Genomic DNA, 19,835 nt, shown 5'->3' on the forward strand with positions numbered 1-19,835 from the left:
AGAAAGATGATTGTAAAGAAGTATCATTGTTATAATTTTAAATATTCGACCTAATTTGCAAAAAAATAAAATTAACAATAAGGGGCCCAAACTTTGGACCGCTCTCCTGACCAAACTATTGGGACCTACATATTAGGAGTCAGAAATCCAAATCCGTTTTTAAAAAAATTATGTTCATTCAGAAATTCTGTGTTGGATTTCGTAACTTAAATTATTGTCTGTACTAATTAATCAGCATTAAGTCACCGCCTTGAACCATTAAGATTGAGCCCCAGAACGTAAAGATCCGATCACTAGATCAAAAGTTATAAAAGGTAATCAATTTTTTTTTTTTTTGCACTGTGCATGCATACACAAATCGTTATTCAAATATTATTTTCTGGCAGCTTAAAAAGATTATTTAATAATAAAAAATAATAATGAAAAAATACAAATAACGCCTATGTCATAAAATAACATGCGGAATCATTTATATGATGCCAATAATTTAATATCAAATATGCATTAGAAACAATTTTAATTTAAAAAAAAAAGATTTTATTTGAGAAATCGAAAGCCTCTTCATAATATTTTTTTGATATGGCGCCACTAGTACGTACTTCGCTCTTTGAAATGCAAGTAAATTTACATTTAGAAAAAAAATAATCCTTACTTAAGAAAATACATTTTACAAGAACATTGAATCCTCAGTAGTGGCCTGAAATTCACCCAACTTCAGATCAATGGATAACACTTTGTCTGATATTTGGGAAGTAAAAGCTGCCAGTGCGCAATGCTGACCACATTATCATCATTATGCTGCTGATCACAAAATTGTTCAGCCTTAATCAATGGCCTTCTTTTCATTTATGAAAATATTGAATTTGACACCCGGCTTGCACCGTCTACAGTGTTGACGTAAAATATCCTCAGTGGTAGACGGATAATGGGTTAAAGTCACCTTGCAGTCAGACTAACCGTAGCAAATGCGGGTTAGTTCTACCAAAAAATCCTCTAAGAAGGCAAACTTCTACCAATACTTAATCCAGGAATTTCTTTGTCTTCTGGATTGGGTTCAAAATTACAAGGCTACGGAGTCGTAAGCTCTCAATTGGTTAGCTGTTCAACGACGGTTATAAAATAAAATAAAATCTGAATTATTAAGTCGCAGACTCATAAAATTAGCTCCGCTGTTCAATGCTGGATATAAAATAAAAAATGAAATATTGCACTTATATTTATTTACATAATTAACATAAAAATTTTATTTTTCACAAGTTACTCAGCTTTTAACAATTTACATTTCTTTTTTACGAAACAGCTTTAGCGTAGGGAAATAAGTTGCGTCACAAAATTATCAGAATTAATAAATTACTGAGACGCAATTTTAATAGCAAATAAACCAACAATTCGAGTTTGCAATGGAGAAGATAATCCCTATTAAATCCCTAAGAAAAGGGAAATCATGAGTTTTAATTTATGACCTCAATCCCCTTTACTGGATTTAAATGTAGTTTAAATCAATAAGACGAATGTCCCATTACGCGAATCAGTCTATAATTAAGCTAATCAAGTTCACTTCCTGATATCGACGATTTGGAAGATGAGCAAATGGGTGAAAAGAACCGTAATTCCAGCTGTGACTGGTCGACACGAATTTCGCATCCGGCTTGCACCGACCACAGCGCTGACGTAAAATATCCTCAGTGGTAGAATGGATTATAATCATGGGTTAGAGTCCCCTTGCCGCGAGGCTAACTCGGTTTTCGAAGTTTACCTCGCCCTGTAACGCAAATGTGGGTTGATCCCGTCAAAAAGACCTCAAAGAAGGCAAATTTTTCCCAATACTTGATCCAGGAATTCCCTTGTCTTCTGGATTGGATTCAAACTTAACAGGCTACAGAGTTAAACATTAGTAGTCGTAAACCCAAAATATTGGGTCAGCTGTTCAACGACGGTTATAAAATAAAATAAAATATATAAATGAAGTAATATGTCGTTTTAATGGTTTTCGTTTTAAGGCAAAAAATAAATAAATAAACAAAATTACTATTTTTAGTCAGCTTAAAAGGCTTAACTTTTAACATTTTTTATTTTATTACACTGTTATATCTTTCTCAATGACACACGTTAAACTAATTAGGACAACTAATCTCTGCAGTGCCTTTCAGTGCAATTTTATATCACTGTGATTACAGAAATGGGCAAATCCCACTCTCTTTTTATCTGCATACATAATTTGTTTGATCTAAAAAAAAAAAAATTGCATTTGGCACGCTTTCGCAGATTGTATACATCCAGAAAACTTTTCTGCAACAAGACTCGAGAATAAACAAAAGAATTTCGTGACAACTGCAGCTGTCCATCTGAGTATGAAATCTGTACAATTCACATAATCTACTTAATTTAATACACCATCAATACGCAAAACAATCTTTTTAAAAAAATACAAATTGCAATAAAAGAAATCTTTCCTGCGAATTATAAACGCCTATTTCTTTTGTGCCACCAACAGTTGGGCCCCAAGTCAAAACTGACTTCGCCGTAACGCGATCCAATCACCTAATTGGTCATCGATGAGGGCAGACTGAAGTTAAAACGATTGCGTGTCTTTGCCAAAAGACGATCGAACTTTTTTTTTGTGTGTGTCTGTCTTTTGTGTCCTCCGTGGACAACAAAAGATAAGTTCATGTTTGTGTTGAGATTCGACTATTAGAAAAATATCCCACGCGCGATGTCCAGCTAGCTTTATTGTGACAGAAAAACACACGCCAATCAACAATCAAGCGTTCGCTTTTCAAGATTCAGCCTTCTGGGACAGTTCTTTGTGTAGAACCTTTTTGTGGTAACTGGTAGTGATATATTCTGCTTTTTTATATGTATCATTTCCACTGACCACCACCCAAAATACCGGAAAAGAGCAAACGCGACAAAGGAAAATAAGTAATTATTTAAATAGCGTATGTTACTGATAGTTAGATCTGTTAAACCAAAATAGTATCTGAAAAATACTCATTCATTTATCCAAAATTTTTCACTTCTGGATTTTTTTTTACCGAAAAAAATTAAGACATATTTCCATTTCCAATTTTATTGATTGATTTGAAACTAGTAAACTATGTAACGAGTTCAAGTTGTCATGAAACTAATTTGATATAAGATCAAAATCAATTTATTTTGGCACAAATAATGTAACAACTCGAAAAACATTTAGGTTGTTTTTTTAAGGCTCCGTTGAAATATGAAATGAGGATTTTTTGCAAATATATGCTATTTTTATAACTGACGTGAGTTTGCAACTGCTACTCATAACTGTTAGGTTAAGTTTAGCCTATTTAAAAGTTAAGTTTAGACTATCTGTGTAAACTTATTTTGAAAATGGCGAAAAGCTACAGTTTTGTGAAAATGAAAAAGCGCTTGTGGTCTAATTTTTTAATGCTTAAAAACTTACTCCAATCCTGCATTACCTGGGCTCATAGAAATTTTCAAAAACTGAGAATAAGGCAGTGGTTTTCATTAATTTCATCTAGGTGGGAAAATGTCGCCAAATTGGCGATTTTTAAAAAAGTTTAGTAACTTTTAAAATATTTGAGTTATTAGTCTGTTCTGAAGCCCAGATATTTCTTCACGGCAAGATTAAATATAGTTTAAAATCATCGCATTGCTTCAAGTGTAAGGCACTTAAACTATTTTTTTTTTTTTTTATTTAACTTGATTTAACAGTCATGAGTAACAGTTGCAAATTCACAGCAATTATAAAAATAGCCTATTATTCGCAAAAAAGCATCATTTCATATTACAGCCTTAACAGTCATTCTTTAGTAACTGTTGCAAACTTATAACAGCTATGAGAAAATATTTCTGACTTTTCTTTAACACATTGAATATCACGCTAATTTTGCATGGCTCACCCGTCTGGCCAAACGGTAAATAACTACAAACTAAATTTGCAAATATTAGACAGGTTTTGCTAGTTTTTTAAAAGGTTTAGCATGACATATCTGAAAAAAGTGGTGAATTATATAAACCTACGAATTATTTAGAAATAGTGGTGGATAAAAATCTACTAAATTGAATTTATTAAACCAAGAATCACAATTGATAAACTACCACTTAAATTGATAAACTACCACTGTCCGGAGCAAGTTGGCATCTCTGTGTATATAAATAAAATTATTTGTATGTGTTCTATATTGTATTAATTTCTTCAAACCATTTTAGTAACTATAATAATATTAAAAAAATTAAAAATTTACTCGAATTATGTGTTTCTAATAAACTTGCCTTCGCCGGCCATCGGTGACCCTCATGGCATTCAACGTGTTAATAATAGTAATAGTAATAAAATATTATTTTAAGACAGTTTGGTTGATGAAATTGCAATGGCAAGCGAGTAAAATTATTAAATTGAAATTGCATCCCAACAAGAATCGGAAACCAAATCGGTTTAACCTAATCTGTGACTTAATTTTGACTTAAATTTTGACTTAACAATCTCTTTGAAAAAAAAAACAATTATTGCGTAACATTTTATAACCGTCATTAAACAGCCAACCCGATTGCGACTACCAATGTTTGTTCAACTCCATAACCTTGCAGTTTCGAACCAAACCCAAAAGACAAAGTGACTCCTGTATCAAGCATTGGGACAAACTAGCTTTCGTGGAGAACTTTTTGATGAAACTAATCCGCATTTGCGTTACACGGAGAGAAAAAACACGGAAATCTCCCGCGGTTAGCCCGATGGCAAGAGGATTCTATTCCATGATCCGGCTACTATTGAGGATATATTCCGTCAGCAATGTGGTCGGTGCGAGCCGGAAGTGGAATTCATATCGATCAGCCATCAATGGGATTTGAACCCGGGTCATCTCATTAGAAGGCGAGTGCTCTATCCACTCAGCCACCGTTGATATTGCGTAAAAATTGCGAAAATTGGTTGTTAGAACCCTTTAAGGTACTTTTCGGCTTATCAGGCACAAGCGAAAAGTCGCCACAAAAATGTAGACCTTGTCAGCTTTTTATTTATTTTTAAACTCATTTAAATTAAATAAAATTTTAAAAAAATAAAATAAAATAAATAAATAAAAAAATTTGAATTTTTTGCACCTGCTAACCTCAAAGTATTACCCATCATAATGTTTAACTTAATAATACTCTTGTTTAATATAATATCGAATTTCATATAACTTTAACTTTATGTTAACCTATTACTTAACGCATATTTTTAACTTTGTATTAATGTTTAATATAGTTCTAAATTTTATTCAAAGTTTTATTTAAAATGATATATGTACATAAACTTCTTATTTCACATGCAAGTAAATTTTGAAAATCAACAAGACGGTATGAATTTTTTATCGTCTCTACAATAAATAGCCTTAAGTCAGGGATTTAGTATTAAAACTACTAAAATGCAATATACTAAATTCTTGATGTAACAAAAAAAGTAAATTAGTTTAAAAAAGGAAAATTATACAAACAAACAAAGTTAGAAATATGATATAATAAACAAATAAGAACAAAGCAATTTAGCATTTCAATAAACAAATATCAATTAAAATAAATGAGCAAAATAATTTATGAGGAAACTTACCTTTAACCAAAATATAATTTGTTGTCCTTTTTAATGAAATTTTCATAAACTAGTAGTTTTATCGCTGGCTGTAAACTTGATTTTTTTATTCTTTTTTGCAACCTGACATCTGGTCCCAGTTTTTTTTTTATATAAATTAAATATTGATGAAATATGAGTGAAAAATCTAGTTTTTTACCTTGTCACAGTTTAATTCTGACCCAGTTGATGAAATTGTTTTCATATTCAATTATACGGAGATATCATTAGCTTAACAGCACAAATCATTAACTTGCATTTTGATAATGATAACACAGTTGCGGAAATCTTGACGCATTATGGTTACAGTTAATTAGGTTATTTTTCATCAAACCTCTAAAGAAAATAGGTAACTGTTTGTATATAATTCAAACTACTTCATATGTATGTTATTCAAACTGAGTAAGTTTACAACTTTTGTCGAAATAGAACACAGTGATTTAGTTATTAAGTATTAGTGTTTTTAAGATTTTGTATTTAAAAAAATATATATTATATCGTTGGATTTCGATAATACATGTATTTTTATTTTTTGGCTCTCTTCATTAAAAGATCTTTTTCTTCGGCTGAAAATTATTGGATATAGAAGATTGGAGGAAATAAATGTAGAAGCATTTTAATGTTTGTAAATGAAGTAAATTTTTTTTTTTCAATTCTGAAAGGTTGAAAATTTGTATTTATTTTTCTCTTCATGGAACTACTTGTACAATTAACTCATAAATGCCTAAATAAGAGCTTTTAATAGTTTTTGTATGCTACACTGCTTCCCAAAATTATAGAAAAAAATTTATAAAAATAGAATGTTAAAAAAAAATCGGCGTATAGATCTTAAAGTTTTATTCAAATTCTTGCTAAAAAATATTTTTAAAGATTTGTTGTTGTTGTTGTTAATTTACGTCGTACTAGAGCTGCACAATGGGCTATTGGCGACGGTCTGGGAAGCATCCCGGAGGATGATCCGAAGACATGCCATCACAATTTTGATCCTCTGCGGAGGCGATGGCACCCCCGCTTCGGTAGCCCGACGACCTGCGCGTGAAGTCGAGCACTTTACGGTAGCACAGTTTAACGAGGACCAATACCGCACACCCTCGGTCCCTACGCAGACTGATCCAAGTTGTCACCCACCCGCACAGTGATCGTAGTCAGTGATGCTGGACTTCGGTGATCTGCTGGGAACCGTGTCCTAACGATCAGTCCACTGCGGGATTGTTCTTAAAGAAAACAAAGTTGTTAACATTTTCTCACTGATATAACTTTCGTTTCTATGAGAATCGGGTACTTGCTCTTCAAGAAGAAGATCACAGATACCCACACATTCTAAGCAAAATGGCTTGTTTAAGTTGAGTCAAGTTTCTCTACGTAAGTTACAATGGTAATAAAGTGAAGTTAATTCAATACAGCGCCGTCTCGCACGTGAAATTTGTTTATGTTGTTGTTGTTCATTTACGTCGCACTAGAGCTGCACAATGGGCTATTGGCGGCGGTTTGGGAAACATCCCTGAGGATGATCCGAAGACTCAAATTTGTTTAAATATAATTCCTTCTCATCTACGTTTTTTACTTCACTTATATTTATTGTTTGTTTATCTATTTTATTGTAACCGTGGTATAATTGTACCAGGTATAATTGTTTTTGTGTACCTGGTAACTTCTGGAAGAACACCATGAGTAACTCGATGTCAAGGGCATTCTAACCTGTCTACCTCTGAGGATATAATACGTCAGCTCTGAGATCGCTGTAACACAGGACTGTAAAATTGTGCATTTTTCCCTCGTGGACCTCTTGAACCAGTGGAAGTGCTTGTGGTTGCCTCATCGTCTCGCCCTGGAAAATGTACTTGTATTAATAATGTATGTGAATGCGTCATAACGTAATTTCAAAAGAAAAAACCTAACAATCAATTGATATTCACAAGAGGCGTACCTTGACATAACCTTAAATCCGTCGCATTGTTCGTGGGATTGTTGTCACTCATTTTTTACAATTGTTATCCACTAAATTTGAAAATAAAAAATGAGAACCAAAACAATATTGAAATGAATGAGGGAAAACTGGATCCTACCACGTGATTTCCCGGCCAATAAAAATGTAGCGTTAAACGTTTAACGCAACCTTGTTAGAAGTCGCATAAGAAGTATAACTTCAATAAACTTTTTTTTTCCGAATGCAAACATTGAACTAATTGCGTACTTCTCCAAGGTAGATGACGGAAGCGTTGCTCATTTAAAGTTGCCCGGTATTCACCCTTGAACCTATGGTACGGAGGTGAGTAACATACGCCACGCCACAGTGCCACAGATACCCGTTCATAGGATGGGTCGCATTCACGCATCACACAGCAGAAGATGAACACAGAGAGGGAAACATCCATGTTCCGAGTGGGAATCGAACCCACGACTATTGGCTTTGCAGTCACGCCGGCGTATTGGATAAACTAAACGCAACTTTAAATTTCGACGTAACATGAAAGGTATGCCCAAAATAAGGATATTAAACAAGCTTCCATCGCCCTACAAAGTTGGAATTCTAATCATAGGTTTATATTTTTCTTCTTCTAAAATCCTTCCCATTGCTCTTCATCAACCGACCTTGACATCTGGGAATCCCACCCAACCCCACATCACTTATTTCTTATCTCCCTTCTTTTACTATCTTGGTATTTTATTTTATAGCCATCATTGAATAGCTGACGCAATTTTTTTGGGTTTGCGACTACTAATGTTAAACTCCGTAGCCTTGTAATTATGAACCCAATCCAGAAGACAAGAGAACACTTGGAACATGTACTACCAGAAACTTGCTTTCACGAAGGACTTTTTGATTTAACCCGCATTTGCAGTAGATGGAGAGGAAAATCACGAAAACCTCTCTCTTTTAGCTTGGCGGTAAGGGAATTCTAACCCATCATCCGTCTACTACTGAAGATCTTTTACGTCAGTGCGAGCCGCGTGCGGAATTTGTATCGATCAGCCACAGCTGGGATTCGAACCTGGTTAATCTCATTGGAAGGTGAACGCTCTATTCTCTGAGCCACGCCGATTCATTATCTGGGTATAGCATTCTATTTGACCAAGGTAATCGCGATAGCCTGGCTTGTAGGGCGTTGAGCCCATGTCCGAGTGGTCGTGAGTTCGATCCTCACTGGTTGAAGACTCCCAATGTAAAAAATGATGAATGGTGCAAGCGAAATCTGTCGGGGTTACAAAGTTCTCCTACTTCCCTTAATTAATCAAGACCTCTGGAGGTACTGTATCGGAGACTGATTGTGCTCTGAGTCAGGTCAAAATTACGATTTGCGGATGGATGGATGATGTGTAAGTGTGTCCTTCTTGTTAAACGGAATGTAACGTATATATGTTCTCTCCGGATCATCCTCAGCGATGTTTCCCAGACCGTCGCCAATAGCCCATTGTGCACCTCCAGTGCAACTTAAATAAAAAGTACCAAAGTACTATTTGGTCAAGTTTGTTTGTTCTTTGGTTATGTGTTTACCTCTTTGCTTTCGAACTCTCATTTTGTGTTCAGACACTAAAAATAGATCTTGTTTATAGAATTCAAAGCTATTAATTTGTCTGCATCTGTGTCCTTTTTGTGATTTATTAACGTGCATTATTTGTGCAGTTCTAATGTGACTTATATAAAGCACCTACATACCTTTGCTTTATTCAATGTATATATTCAGTATTGTTCAAAAGGGCTAACACAGACAGTCGGAATTGCAAAAACTCTCCATTTTCACATATTTCATCAAGATAAGCAAAATGGTGTTCTACTTTTTTACAAATATTTTTCTTATTTTTTATTTTGATTTGTTTTGATTACACTTATTATCCTATCTCGTGTAAATAGGTAAAACACCCACAACAATAATTAATTATTAGACTATAATAAAACACAATTTATTAAAAATTTCTAGTTCAATTTTTTTTCTCTTCTTCGCCAAGATTGGCGATCCCCCACTTTCCTTAACCTGGCTAAATAAGAACAGGTAACATTTATCTTTGCACAACAGAACCATTACGCATAGCTATTAGAACTTTCCTACTCTGAGGCTGAGATCAGACTCTTCCAATAAGTTTTGGCTCATCAGTCATAACAGAAATCGGAGAATTAATAAAGTGTTCCATTTGTGGGAAAATGGACATGCGAAGGGTGGTAAGGCCGCATACTACCTGTTCCTCCAACAAAAGGAACTCATGGGAAGTTCTAAGTCTGGACTGGGTATTGGATTTTCTACGGCTGCCTATGCCGTAATTCTTCTCCCGTTTCTTTTTGGGAAAAAGGATATACATCTCTCCGGTCATTCCCGGATTCATACCCCCCCTCATCGAATCCTTCCTCGGTTATGAAATACTGCGAAATTTTTCGCCGCAACAATAATTGATTCGGATGCCATTTTACGCGGAGGATAATTAATTTGGAATGATATTCCGATGGAAAAGATGGATTTCGATTGCAGCTTCCCCTCTTTACGGGGTGTAGAAAACGATATGCTTTTTTTTTTCTTTTCTTCTTTTTATATGCATATATATATACATAAATATATGAGGCGTTTCTGACACCTTTTCGTTTAATTAATTCCATTTATCATTCAGTTCCATTACAGATTTATCGTTCGCAGTTTTGGATTTTAGTTGGAAAAATCCATCATCCTTTCTTGGAATTACGGACGTAACCGTAACTATGCCTTTTTTAGTTTGAATAGTAAATTTTTGTTATTGATTTAGAAAATTATCTTGAGAGTAAACTGTTCATCAGTTTGGCGAAAGTACAAATGTTGTAAGCAAATCAAGCTTATGTTAGAACTTAATAATTTGCATTGAAGTTTGATTTTAGTTTATCAAGTTATAAGAATATTAAAATTAAATTTATAACGTAGTAAGTAGATTAAAAGTTATAGTTCTATGAGGGTTAGTTCCGGTTTTTTCTGAGCTTCTAGCTTGCAGTTCCCCGTGTTATTCAATGGGAGAGAACAGCGTAGCAGGAAAATTTCGGTACAATTTTACCCAGGAGTTCAACACTTCGAGATGTCGTAGCTACATGTATTTAAAATTAAAAGTAGAAGTACAATTATTACAGACGTTAGTGAAAAATTGTCTAGAACTGAGTTCTTTACATAGATGATTGTTGTTGTTAATTTACGTCGCACTAGAGCTGCACAATGGGCTATTGGCGACGTTCTGGGAAACATCCCGGAGGATGATCCCAAGACATGCCATCACAATTTTTATCCTCTGCGGAGGGGATGGCACCCCCGCTTCGGTAGCCCGACGACCTGCGTGCGAAGTCGAGCACTTTACGGTAGCACAGTTTAACGAGGACCAATACCGCACACCCTCGGTCCCTACGCAGACTGATCCAAGTGGTCACCCACCCGCACACTGACCGTAGCCAGTGATGCTTGACTTCGGTGATCTGCTGGGAACCGTGTCTTAACGATCAGTCCACTGCGGGACCTTTGCATAGATGAAAAAAGTTCTCATTTAGATGAAAAATCATCTATTTACTTCAGATAAAGAAAAAAAAAAAGTTTTTTTTTTCCTTTAAGCAGTACTTCTCAACTTTTTTTATCACCATAGACCAGTCAACATTTGATAATTTTACAGTAGTCAGAAGAGGGGGGGGGGTTTGCTAACTGTTTATATTTTAGATTGTTTTGATTCAATAATTTTAATAGTATCTAAACATGCCTTCAAAACAAAATACAATTACATGCGTGGTAATGGTACGCAGCTTGAGTCTTAATAGGTTCTTAATCAGAATCAAAAATACGCCCTTAATCAGTAAAAAAAAATAAGCGGAATTTCTCGAACTCAGAATACAGCATGCACCATTAATTCATAATTACTTGTTTTTCTTTAGATTAAATGGGCAAGACAAAATAAAGAAGATACAAATACACAAATATAATTATTATAAAAAAAATTTATTCCATTTTACAAAAAATTATTGTTATATTTCGCATAACAGATAAATACCACATAAATATTTAACATTTGAAATAAAAATTCTGAAATCCCTTACACATTGGTTAAAAAAAAAATATCTTATACATTTTGAAATAACCATGTTAGGCGCTAAGTAGAATAAATAATAAAATATCAAATAAATATAAAAACACACAATTCATGTGATGCCCATATAATAATATTCAGCGAGCATTAACTGCATTTTAATTATTTGTGACATCTCAAATATGATTAATTATTCTTAGCATACCACTTTCGGTAGCACTATATATTTATATATTTACTACGGTGTCGTAATAAGATAGTGTTTCCAGACATGAATATTTCTCAGAATTTTACTTTATTTTGCTTAAAGCTAATATTTAAGTTAAAATCAAATAATTAAGTTTACTTGCACAATTTGTAAGGAAGTACTCTTTTTAACCAGCAAAGAACAGCCAAACCAATTTACATTAATTTTCGGAAACAAACTGTTTTATTGTTTCTTCAATTTAAAATGTTCAGTTAGTTTACTAAAAAAAAAATTCTTTACTGTAGTTGAAACAACTGTAAAATGCTTTTTTTATAATAACAATGTTTCATGAAAAAAATTTGGAATAAAATGTGTAATTTTTTATACCTGATATAAAAAAAAAAATTTAGATCTGAAAAATTAAAACGATAGCATTTACTAAAAAATAGTGAGAAAGAAACTAAATTTTATTAATTTACCTACGGATATTTTCAACTAAATTCAATTCAATAAAATTTCAATTCCATTCAGCTTGATATTAATTACAAGATCTCATATCTGTTAACTTTTACGCTTTTTGAAGAAAAAAAAATTCCTGTTTTTTTTTTTTGCCAGATTATAATTTAATTACTTTTTTAACTTTAAACTGTTTTTAAAAAAAAAATTGCTGCATGCTTAACCGATCCTGTTGTGATCAAAATCATTTTATATCAAAATTATTAAACCAAGAATCGAATATAAAAGAGTAGATTTTGCTGTCACAGGAAAAAAATTAAAAGCGAAAAAGTTTTAAAATTTGGCTGATATGGATAATTCTACAGGAAAGAAATACAATTGTACAAAATAATACCGAGGAATTAGGAATGCATCACTTATAAATATTTGAAGAAAAAAAAAACAACTTTATATATATTTGAACCATAACCTAAAAATACATATTATTGTAATTAGTATTTTTGGAGCAAATATTTATTAACAATAAATTATGAACAAAAATTAATACATTAAAAGGTAAAAGCAAATATCAATAAATTAAAAATAATTACATAAATTGTGCAATAAATAAAGCAATATTCATTTCAATCACAAGTTCAGCTAAAATTACGAATGTTTTCATGTTCTTAACGAACATAAAGATACAAGGAATTTATTGATAGTTTATTACAAACTTACAAAAGCAATACTTACTTAAAATCTTAGACATCGACAGAAGATTAACAATAATTGAAATACTTAAAAAAGTCTCATACCAAAAAAAAAAAAAGTGTCAAAAACTTTAAAAAAATTTCTAAAACTCTTTACATTTGAGCATTTTATACATTAAATATCTTGTTCAAGAACTGTTTGCGTTATTCAAAGAAATATATAAAATAAATATAAACAAAGCATATTATTGAGAAAAAATAAATATTTAATGTTATTTGAGACTGTGGCTGTTCATAGTCATTCTTTCACTATATATTTAAGTTTTGCAAGAAAAAATTAAATCAGTCAAATTCCTACTCCATTTCTTTTAAAATAAATTTTCTTCAATGTCGTTGCGAAATCATACATTTAAATCGAATGTTTAAAATTAGTCTACATTTCAGATCTTTGCTAGAGCTCGATTTCAACGCCAAAATAAGAAGAGGCGTAGAAATAAATATTATATTTATAAATCACATATTATTGGAATATTCTGTGTGCAAAGTTGGCGACAGTTTATTTCTTCTTTTTGTCAGCTTTCATGAGAACTTTGTTGGTTACATTCCAGTAGTACAAGACTTGGGCGGCCAGGACACCATTCGAAAAAGCAGCCACAATGAATGTAAATATGATAACCGAGTCCCCAGTTTCCTGAATGGACGTGAAAATTCTCGCCAAGGTTCCCAAGAAAAGTAGAAACACAGTAACGGCTGATAGTTGCCCTGTATGTCCATTTTTGTAATTTTTGGCAGCTTGAATCATCTGAGAGACAAAAAATACAGATTTATAAATATACAATTTATACGAAAATAAGAAAATTTAACACTGCAATACTGCAACAATTTAATAACAATAATTAAAGTAAGCAGATTTTGCAGAATTGACGAACAATGCGCTGTAAAAAAAAATCTGTTAAATTTACAGAAACAAACCTGTTAGCAGGTGTATCTGTATAAAACTGTTTATTTCACAGAAAAATAATGTTATTTAAAAACGGGAGCCCGTTTTTTAAGCTGATAAGTATTGCTATTTTAACAAACAAACTCTGTTATTTTGACAAAAAAAAATAAAGAAAAAAAACTCGATTAAATAACTATATCAGAATTGTAGTCGGTGCTAGTCGAAAGCAGAATTCGTATGACAGACAACGCCAGGATTCGAACCCGGGCTCCTCATTAGAAGATGAGCGCTCTGTCCACTGAGCCACGGCAGTTTTAGTGTTTGGTTATGAAAATAAATCTTAAATTGTATTTTATCTTAAAAGTCTTGCTTATTGAAATCGTATTTAAGTGTAAAAACTTTAAAACTATAGTGACCTACTCTTATAAAAAGTCTGGAAATTTAACTTTCTGAAAAAAATATATCTAAAGACAGATAACAATCAGGTAGAGTATAAATTTGACAATTAATTCGAATCGCAATATTATTTATACGATGTTCAAAACCATAAAATAATTGTTGAAAAGTAAGAGAGCAAGCATAGAAAATAATCGTAAAATGATTTGAAGAAAGATGTTATCTTACGGTGACCAAAATTGCATGGCAAGAAGTTGAATTTCAGTTTTAATTCGCTTATGATTAAGTCGAAAAACAGAGAAAAACAGTTTGGTGAAAAATAGCTTTAAACAGTCAAATATACTGAGAAAGTCTGTAAAAAAAAATGGGAATTTCTTGCAGGAGGCGAGTAACAATTAAAAACAGAATTTTTTTTTATTTATCTTTAAACAGTTTTTTTCTGTAATTTGTTTTATTTTATTATTTTTTTCCATTTACTTTATTTACTTAACTTATTTTATTTAGTTAATTTATTTTATTTAATTATTCGTTTATTTATTTTGTAGAATTTACAGTTATTTTTTGGATAGTTGATATGAGGAAAAAAAAGATATTTCAGCGACTCAACTGATGAAGTATTACTATTATTATTATTATTGAAGAAGTATTCTTTACATTACAAACACTCGATGACGACGATCTGTGCTTGATAAGGTACCTGCCCGCATCAGCGAGCACCAGACTTCTTAATCTGAGATTTTGCCCTAGGGCAACGATGACTATTGGCATATAAAATAAGAGAGATATGGAACCACAGGTGAGCTGTGGATGCTTAACCAAACACTCAATAAAAGCACGCGTTTTTATGCCTGTATTAACAAAATCATCACATTATTTTTAATGTTACATTTAGAGTTTAAATTAGTTAAATTAGTAAACACACAAATACAGACACCAGTCAGAAAAACCTTCGCCCCCACAATATTTGCAGCTGTAATAAAATAACAATAAAGGTAAGCTTCAATAGTTTAATTTTGCCAGAACTTAAAAATTTTACAGTGCAAGTATCAGATCGTATATATTATAATTGTAAATAAAATTTATTAAATAAAAAACAACATCATAAAGCATACAATTTACAAACACTTTAAATATACATTTAAAATCTCCCGTTTAAAGAGAAGTAGGCATAAAAACAAAACGATGACTGTCAAGTTCTATATCGTAATTATTAGCTACAAAAGATACACTTCCCAAACAAGATATCCTAACTCTTTATCAGAACCAGCGACAGGCTGAACATTAGTTGCCAGGATAGGAATACAGTGCACGCGTATCCCCATTTAAAGACCCGGTACCCGAGAGCTCACGTCACTTGTCAAGCAGGGGTGTCGCGAAGTTCTATTTTTGGGAGGGAAAAGTTCACATTTTGACGAAAGAAATTTCGAATTTCACAGAATCATTAAAAAGTATGCAATTCATTAGTTTAGGGTTCGATTCTCAACGGCGGCGTGAAGTCCACCTAGTTTCAGATCGATAGGTAGCAGTTTGTCTGACAAGTAAAGGCTGCCTGTGCGCAATGCTGACCACACTGTCACAATCAGCAAATGCCACATTGTGAAGACCTAACCTCCATGAATCCCCTGGCACATAAAGGGCTGTTATTTTTATTCTAGTCAATAAATAAATCGTAAACCATTAAATAAATAAGTATAAAGAAGAAGGAATAATTTAATTCACTGCTAAGGTGAAAAAAAATTTTTTCCTCTTCCGTAAATCGAGTAACAAATAATTTAGCAATTGGGAAAACTCGTCGAAAACAGGATGGAAATAAACATGTTTTCTATAAATCGTGCTTTAAAATGAAAATATAGTTTAGGTTATTGAAAATGAGAAAAAAAATAGAATAAAAAATTTATTTCAATAAAGTTTACTGAACTTATTTAAAATATCTTTCTATTTGTTGAATTTAAAAAGTGAACAATAATAAAGAAAAGTAGTTGGAAAAAGTAAACGTGACTTTATACCTAATATTTCCAGTTAATATGCATAAAAATTAATAATAATTCAATAAAACCAACATATAAACAGATAAAATAAAAATTATTATTTTGAAATTACTATTGATAATTCTCAATTTGAATTCATTTTTACCTTTCTTTTCTCGTAGCAACGAAGGTTTTTTGTAAGAGCTTCATTCTCATTCTTTTCTTCGAAGTTTTATTTCATCCTGTCGATTTTTTTTTCAATATTTAATTTTAATTACACTAACGGCTACATCCGCTGCTATTTATTTCTCCTCAATCGTAGGAGTTTAACATTTTTTTTACTCCAAATAAATTAGAAATTTAAGCGAAATAAAACGCGTTGTTTATAATTTCCTTCGTGTTTTCTAATAAAATTAAAAGAAAATGAATTTGCCAAATAACCAAGCAGAATATGTCGAAGGTTTGGGATTTCAAAGCGACCTCCCACCTCGGCGCCTTTGTTGTCAAGTTGACAACAGTTTGCAATAAACTAAAGTTATCATGGGTTTGAGTCCCCTTACCGTCAAGCTAACCATGGAAGGTTTTCGTGGTTTTATTCTCCATGTAACGCAAATGCGGGTTAGTTCCACCAAGAAGTCTTTCATGAAGGCAAATTTCTGCCAATACTTGATCCAGGACTTGTCTTCTGGATTGGGTTCAAAATTACAAGACTACGGAGTTGAACATTAATAGCCGTAAACCATAAATTGGGTCGGCTGTTAAACGAAGGTTAAAATATAAAGTTACAGTGATAAAATAATATTTTTTTATAAATTACAGCGAGAAATACTGTAATAAACTGTGGAACAAAAACGTTATAATGTTCTAATTTTATGAAGATCAACAAGATCCAAATTTAACACAGGTGTCTTGTATAGAAGAGCAGGCAAAATAATATGTAGAAGGTAGCTTAAATCGCACTAAATAGTGACTTAAACCACTGTAACATTAACTGTTGAAATAATCACCTGAGCTGGAATATCATAAAGAATGCCAATCACGAAATTTACAACAATGTAAACTAAAATAATTACACGCGCTGAGAAATGTTCTTCAGAGATTTCTCTAAAACAAGAAGAAAACTCAGACAAATAGACACACACAAAAAAAAAAAAAAAAATGAGCGTGAAGGAGGAATTTCTTCGCAAAAACCCGTCTACGCTGGTCGAATATCCAGAGAAAGGACAGCAAAAAATCTCAGACAACATCCTTTATAAGGCTGGAATCGGACATAAAATACATAAGGAGGGCTGAAAATAAAATCCAGACAATTTCATGGTGCTTCCGGAACCATAAACAAACAAACACAAAAGAAAGACACTAACTAGTCTCCGCTTTATTTGGGTTGTTACACCATGTAATTACTCCAGACCAGTTGAGCCCGTCCACATATACCACATAAATCATTTTACACATGGAGAAAGTTGCTTGACCCATCCATCGCCTAGATCCGGCACCGCCCCACTAATTCAACCGACACTCGAAGCCCGCGATGGATGGCTTTATTTATTTTTAAATGAAAAATTATACTTAAAAAAAATTGCTGGGATAAAGAGGTATTTCAAGTGATTCAATTGAATTTTTCACCAAAACAAAACGTCGCGTAAAACAAAAAAAAGGAGGTAAGTAAATGGTCCAGATCTTCCAGACATAGTAACAAACCACTGACTCTCACGGATTTTTTAATATGCTTGTGAACCAAGTAATGAATTAACAGAAGTTATTTAGCACTTTTAACAAATTTTTGACCCTTAAAATTAAGTGAGAATTTTTTTTTTTTGTATTATTTAAGGATGTTCTTTCACCGAGGTAAATTTTTTTTGTTTTTTAAAAAACCCACAGTTTAAGTACTTAAAACTCGAGGCTAAGCTTTAATTTAAGAACAATCTATGCTTCTTGCTGCAGAGAACTATCTGCAATTTAGGACTATCAAACAGCTTAAATATTTAAAAAAAATATTATAACCGTATTAAAATCTACAATAAAGTGAAATTTTTCCAGCTAGATAAATAATCCTTAAAAACAACTAAAAATTCTCAATTTTTGAAAATTTTTATGAAAAAAAACCGTGGTTCTTCATATCGACATTTTGGCGCCATTTTCATAACTAGCTTAGAGAGCGATGTTTAAAGAAAGATCAAACCTCTTTTCTTTATTTTAACGCTATTCAACACACTATTATAGATATGCGTACAGAGTTCTAACCTATAGGACCACATTGTGAACCTCCTATTTTGCCTATAATTATTTCCTCTGGTAGGGTGCACTAGTAGCCGGTGTAATATAATACGTTGTCCAGTTTGAATGTTATTGATCAATATTAAGGGGGTCATGAATAACAGTTTAACAGTTACAAACACACAGCATACTCTCTCAATACTTGACCCAGGTGTACTTGTCGTCGGCATTGGGTTCAAAATTAAAATGCTACGGAGTTGAACATTGGTAGTGGCAAACTCAAAAATTGGATCTGCTGTTCCATCCCGGTTATAAAATAAAATTGTTAAGAACACAGTGGGTGAGAACGGTTACGCGATCAAACTATTTCAAGTAGGTGTGTGGAGTAAATATTAAGGACAAATTTTGACAGATTTTGAGATTCGAAACAAAACCTCACTTCTCTAAAATGTGGCCGACGGTTCCCAGCAGATCACCGAAGTCAAGCATCACTGGCTGCGGTCAGTGTGAGGGTGGGTGACCACTTGGATCAGTCTGCGCAGGGACCGAGGGTGTGCGGTATTGGTCCTCGTTAAACTGTTCTACCGTAAAGTGCTCGACTTCGCGTGCAGGTCGTCGGGCTACCGAAGCAGTGGTGCCATCCCCTCTGCAGAGGATCAAAATTGTGATGGCATGTCTTCGGATCATCTTCAGGGATGTTTCTCAGACCGTCGCCAATAGCCCATAGTGCGACGTAAATGAGCTACAACAACAACTAAAATGTGGTCTTTCTTTTCTTGCATAGGAGCAGACAACTCCAGACTCAGTGGCGGGTTCTTTAAATATACACAGACTATAATGGGCTTGAACTTTATTAATGCACATTCCTAAAGTTTATTTAAAAAATAAGCGATGTCAGTGACAATTAACTGAGGAAGTAGGTACAGCTGAGGCTGCAGTAGCAGATGCTGAGGTAACAGGGGCTCAATATAACTAATATAACTAATATAAGGTACTATGGTAATAGATTTATTTACAACACTCCAAACGGATAAGTACCAAAATACTTAATTGATGTGTTATCTATATATATAAAAATCTCTTGTCACAGTTTTAGTGGTTAAACTCCTCCTAAACGGCTTGACCGATTTTGATGAAATTTTATATGTATATTCAGTAGGTCTGAAAATAGGTTTATAACTATTTTTTTTTTCATTTTTTGGACAAATTTAACGTATACTTTAAATATATCTTTATTTAAACGATTCCAAACTAGACATAGAAACATAATAAATCAAAAACAATATTCACGCACGTTGCAACAAGTCATATTAAACTCTAACACTTATGCTCGCCCTTAAAAGAAGAACATCAAATATATTTGCAAGTATGT

General features: G+C 32.8%; 1 protein-coding gene across 1 annotated transcript in view; it reads right to left on the reverse strand.

The window, feature by feature from the left end:
* Positions 1-11,504: 11,504 nt before the first annotated feature.
* The window catches only part of LOC107451478 (mannose-P-dolichol utilization defect 1 protein), a 49,077-nt gene continuing 40,746 nt past the window's right edge, over positions 11,505-19,835 (reverse strand). The window contains exon 5 of the mRNA XM_016067594.4: positions 11,505-13,745. Within this exon, the coding sequence (XP_015923080.1) occupies positions 13,500-13,745 (246 nt within the window). The 3' untranslated portion in view covers positions 11,505-13,499. The remainder of the gene's footprint in view (positions 13,746-19,835) is intronic.

The sequence above is a fragment of the Parasteatoda tepidariorum genome, chromosome 3 (genome assembly GCF_982258835.1).
Source record: "Parasteatoda tepidariorum strain Cologne lab strain chromosome 3, Ptep-v5.0, whole genome shotgun sequence".
Classification (NCBI taxonomy): domain Eukaryota; kingdom Metazoa; phylum Arthropoda; class Arachnida; order Araneae; family Theridiidae; genus Parasteatoda; species Parasteatoda tepidariorum.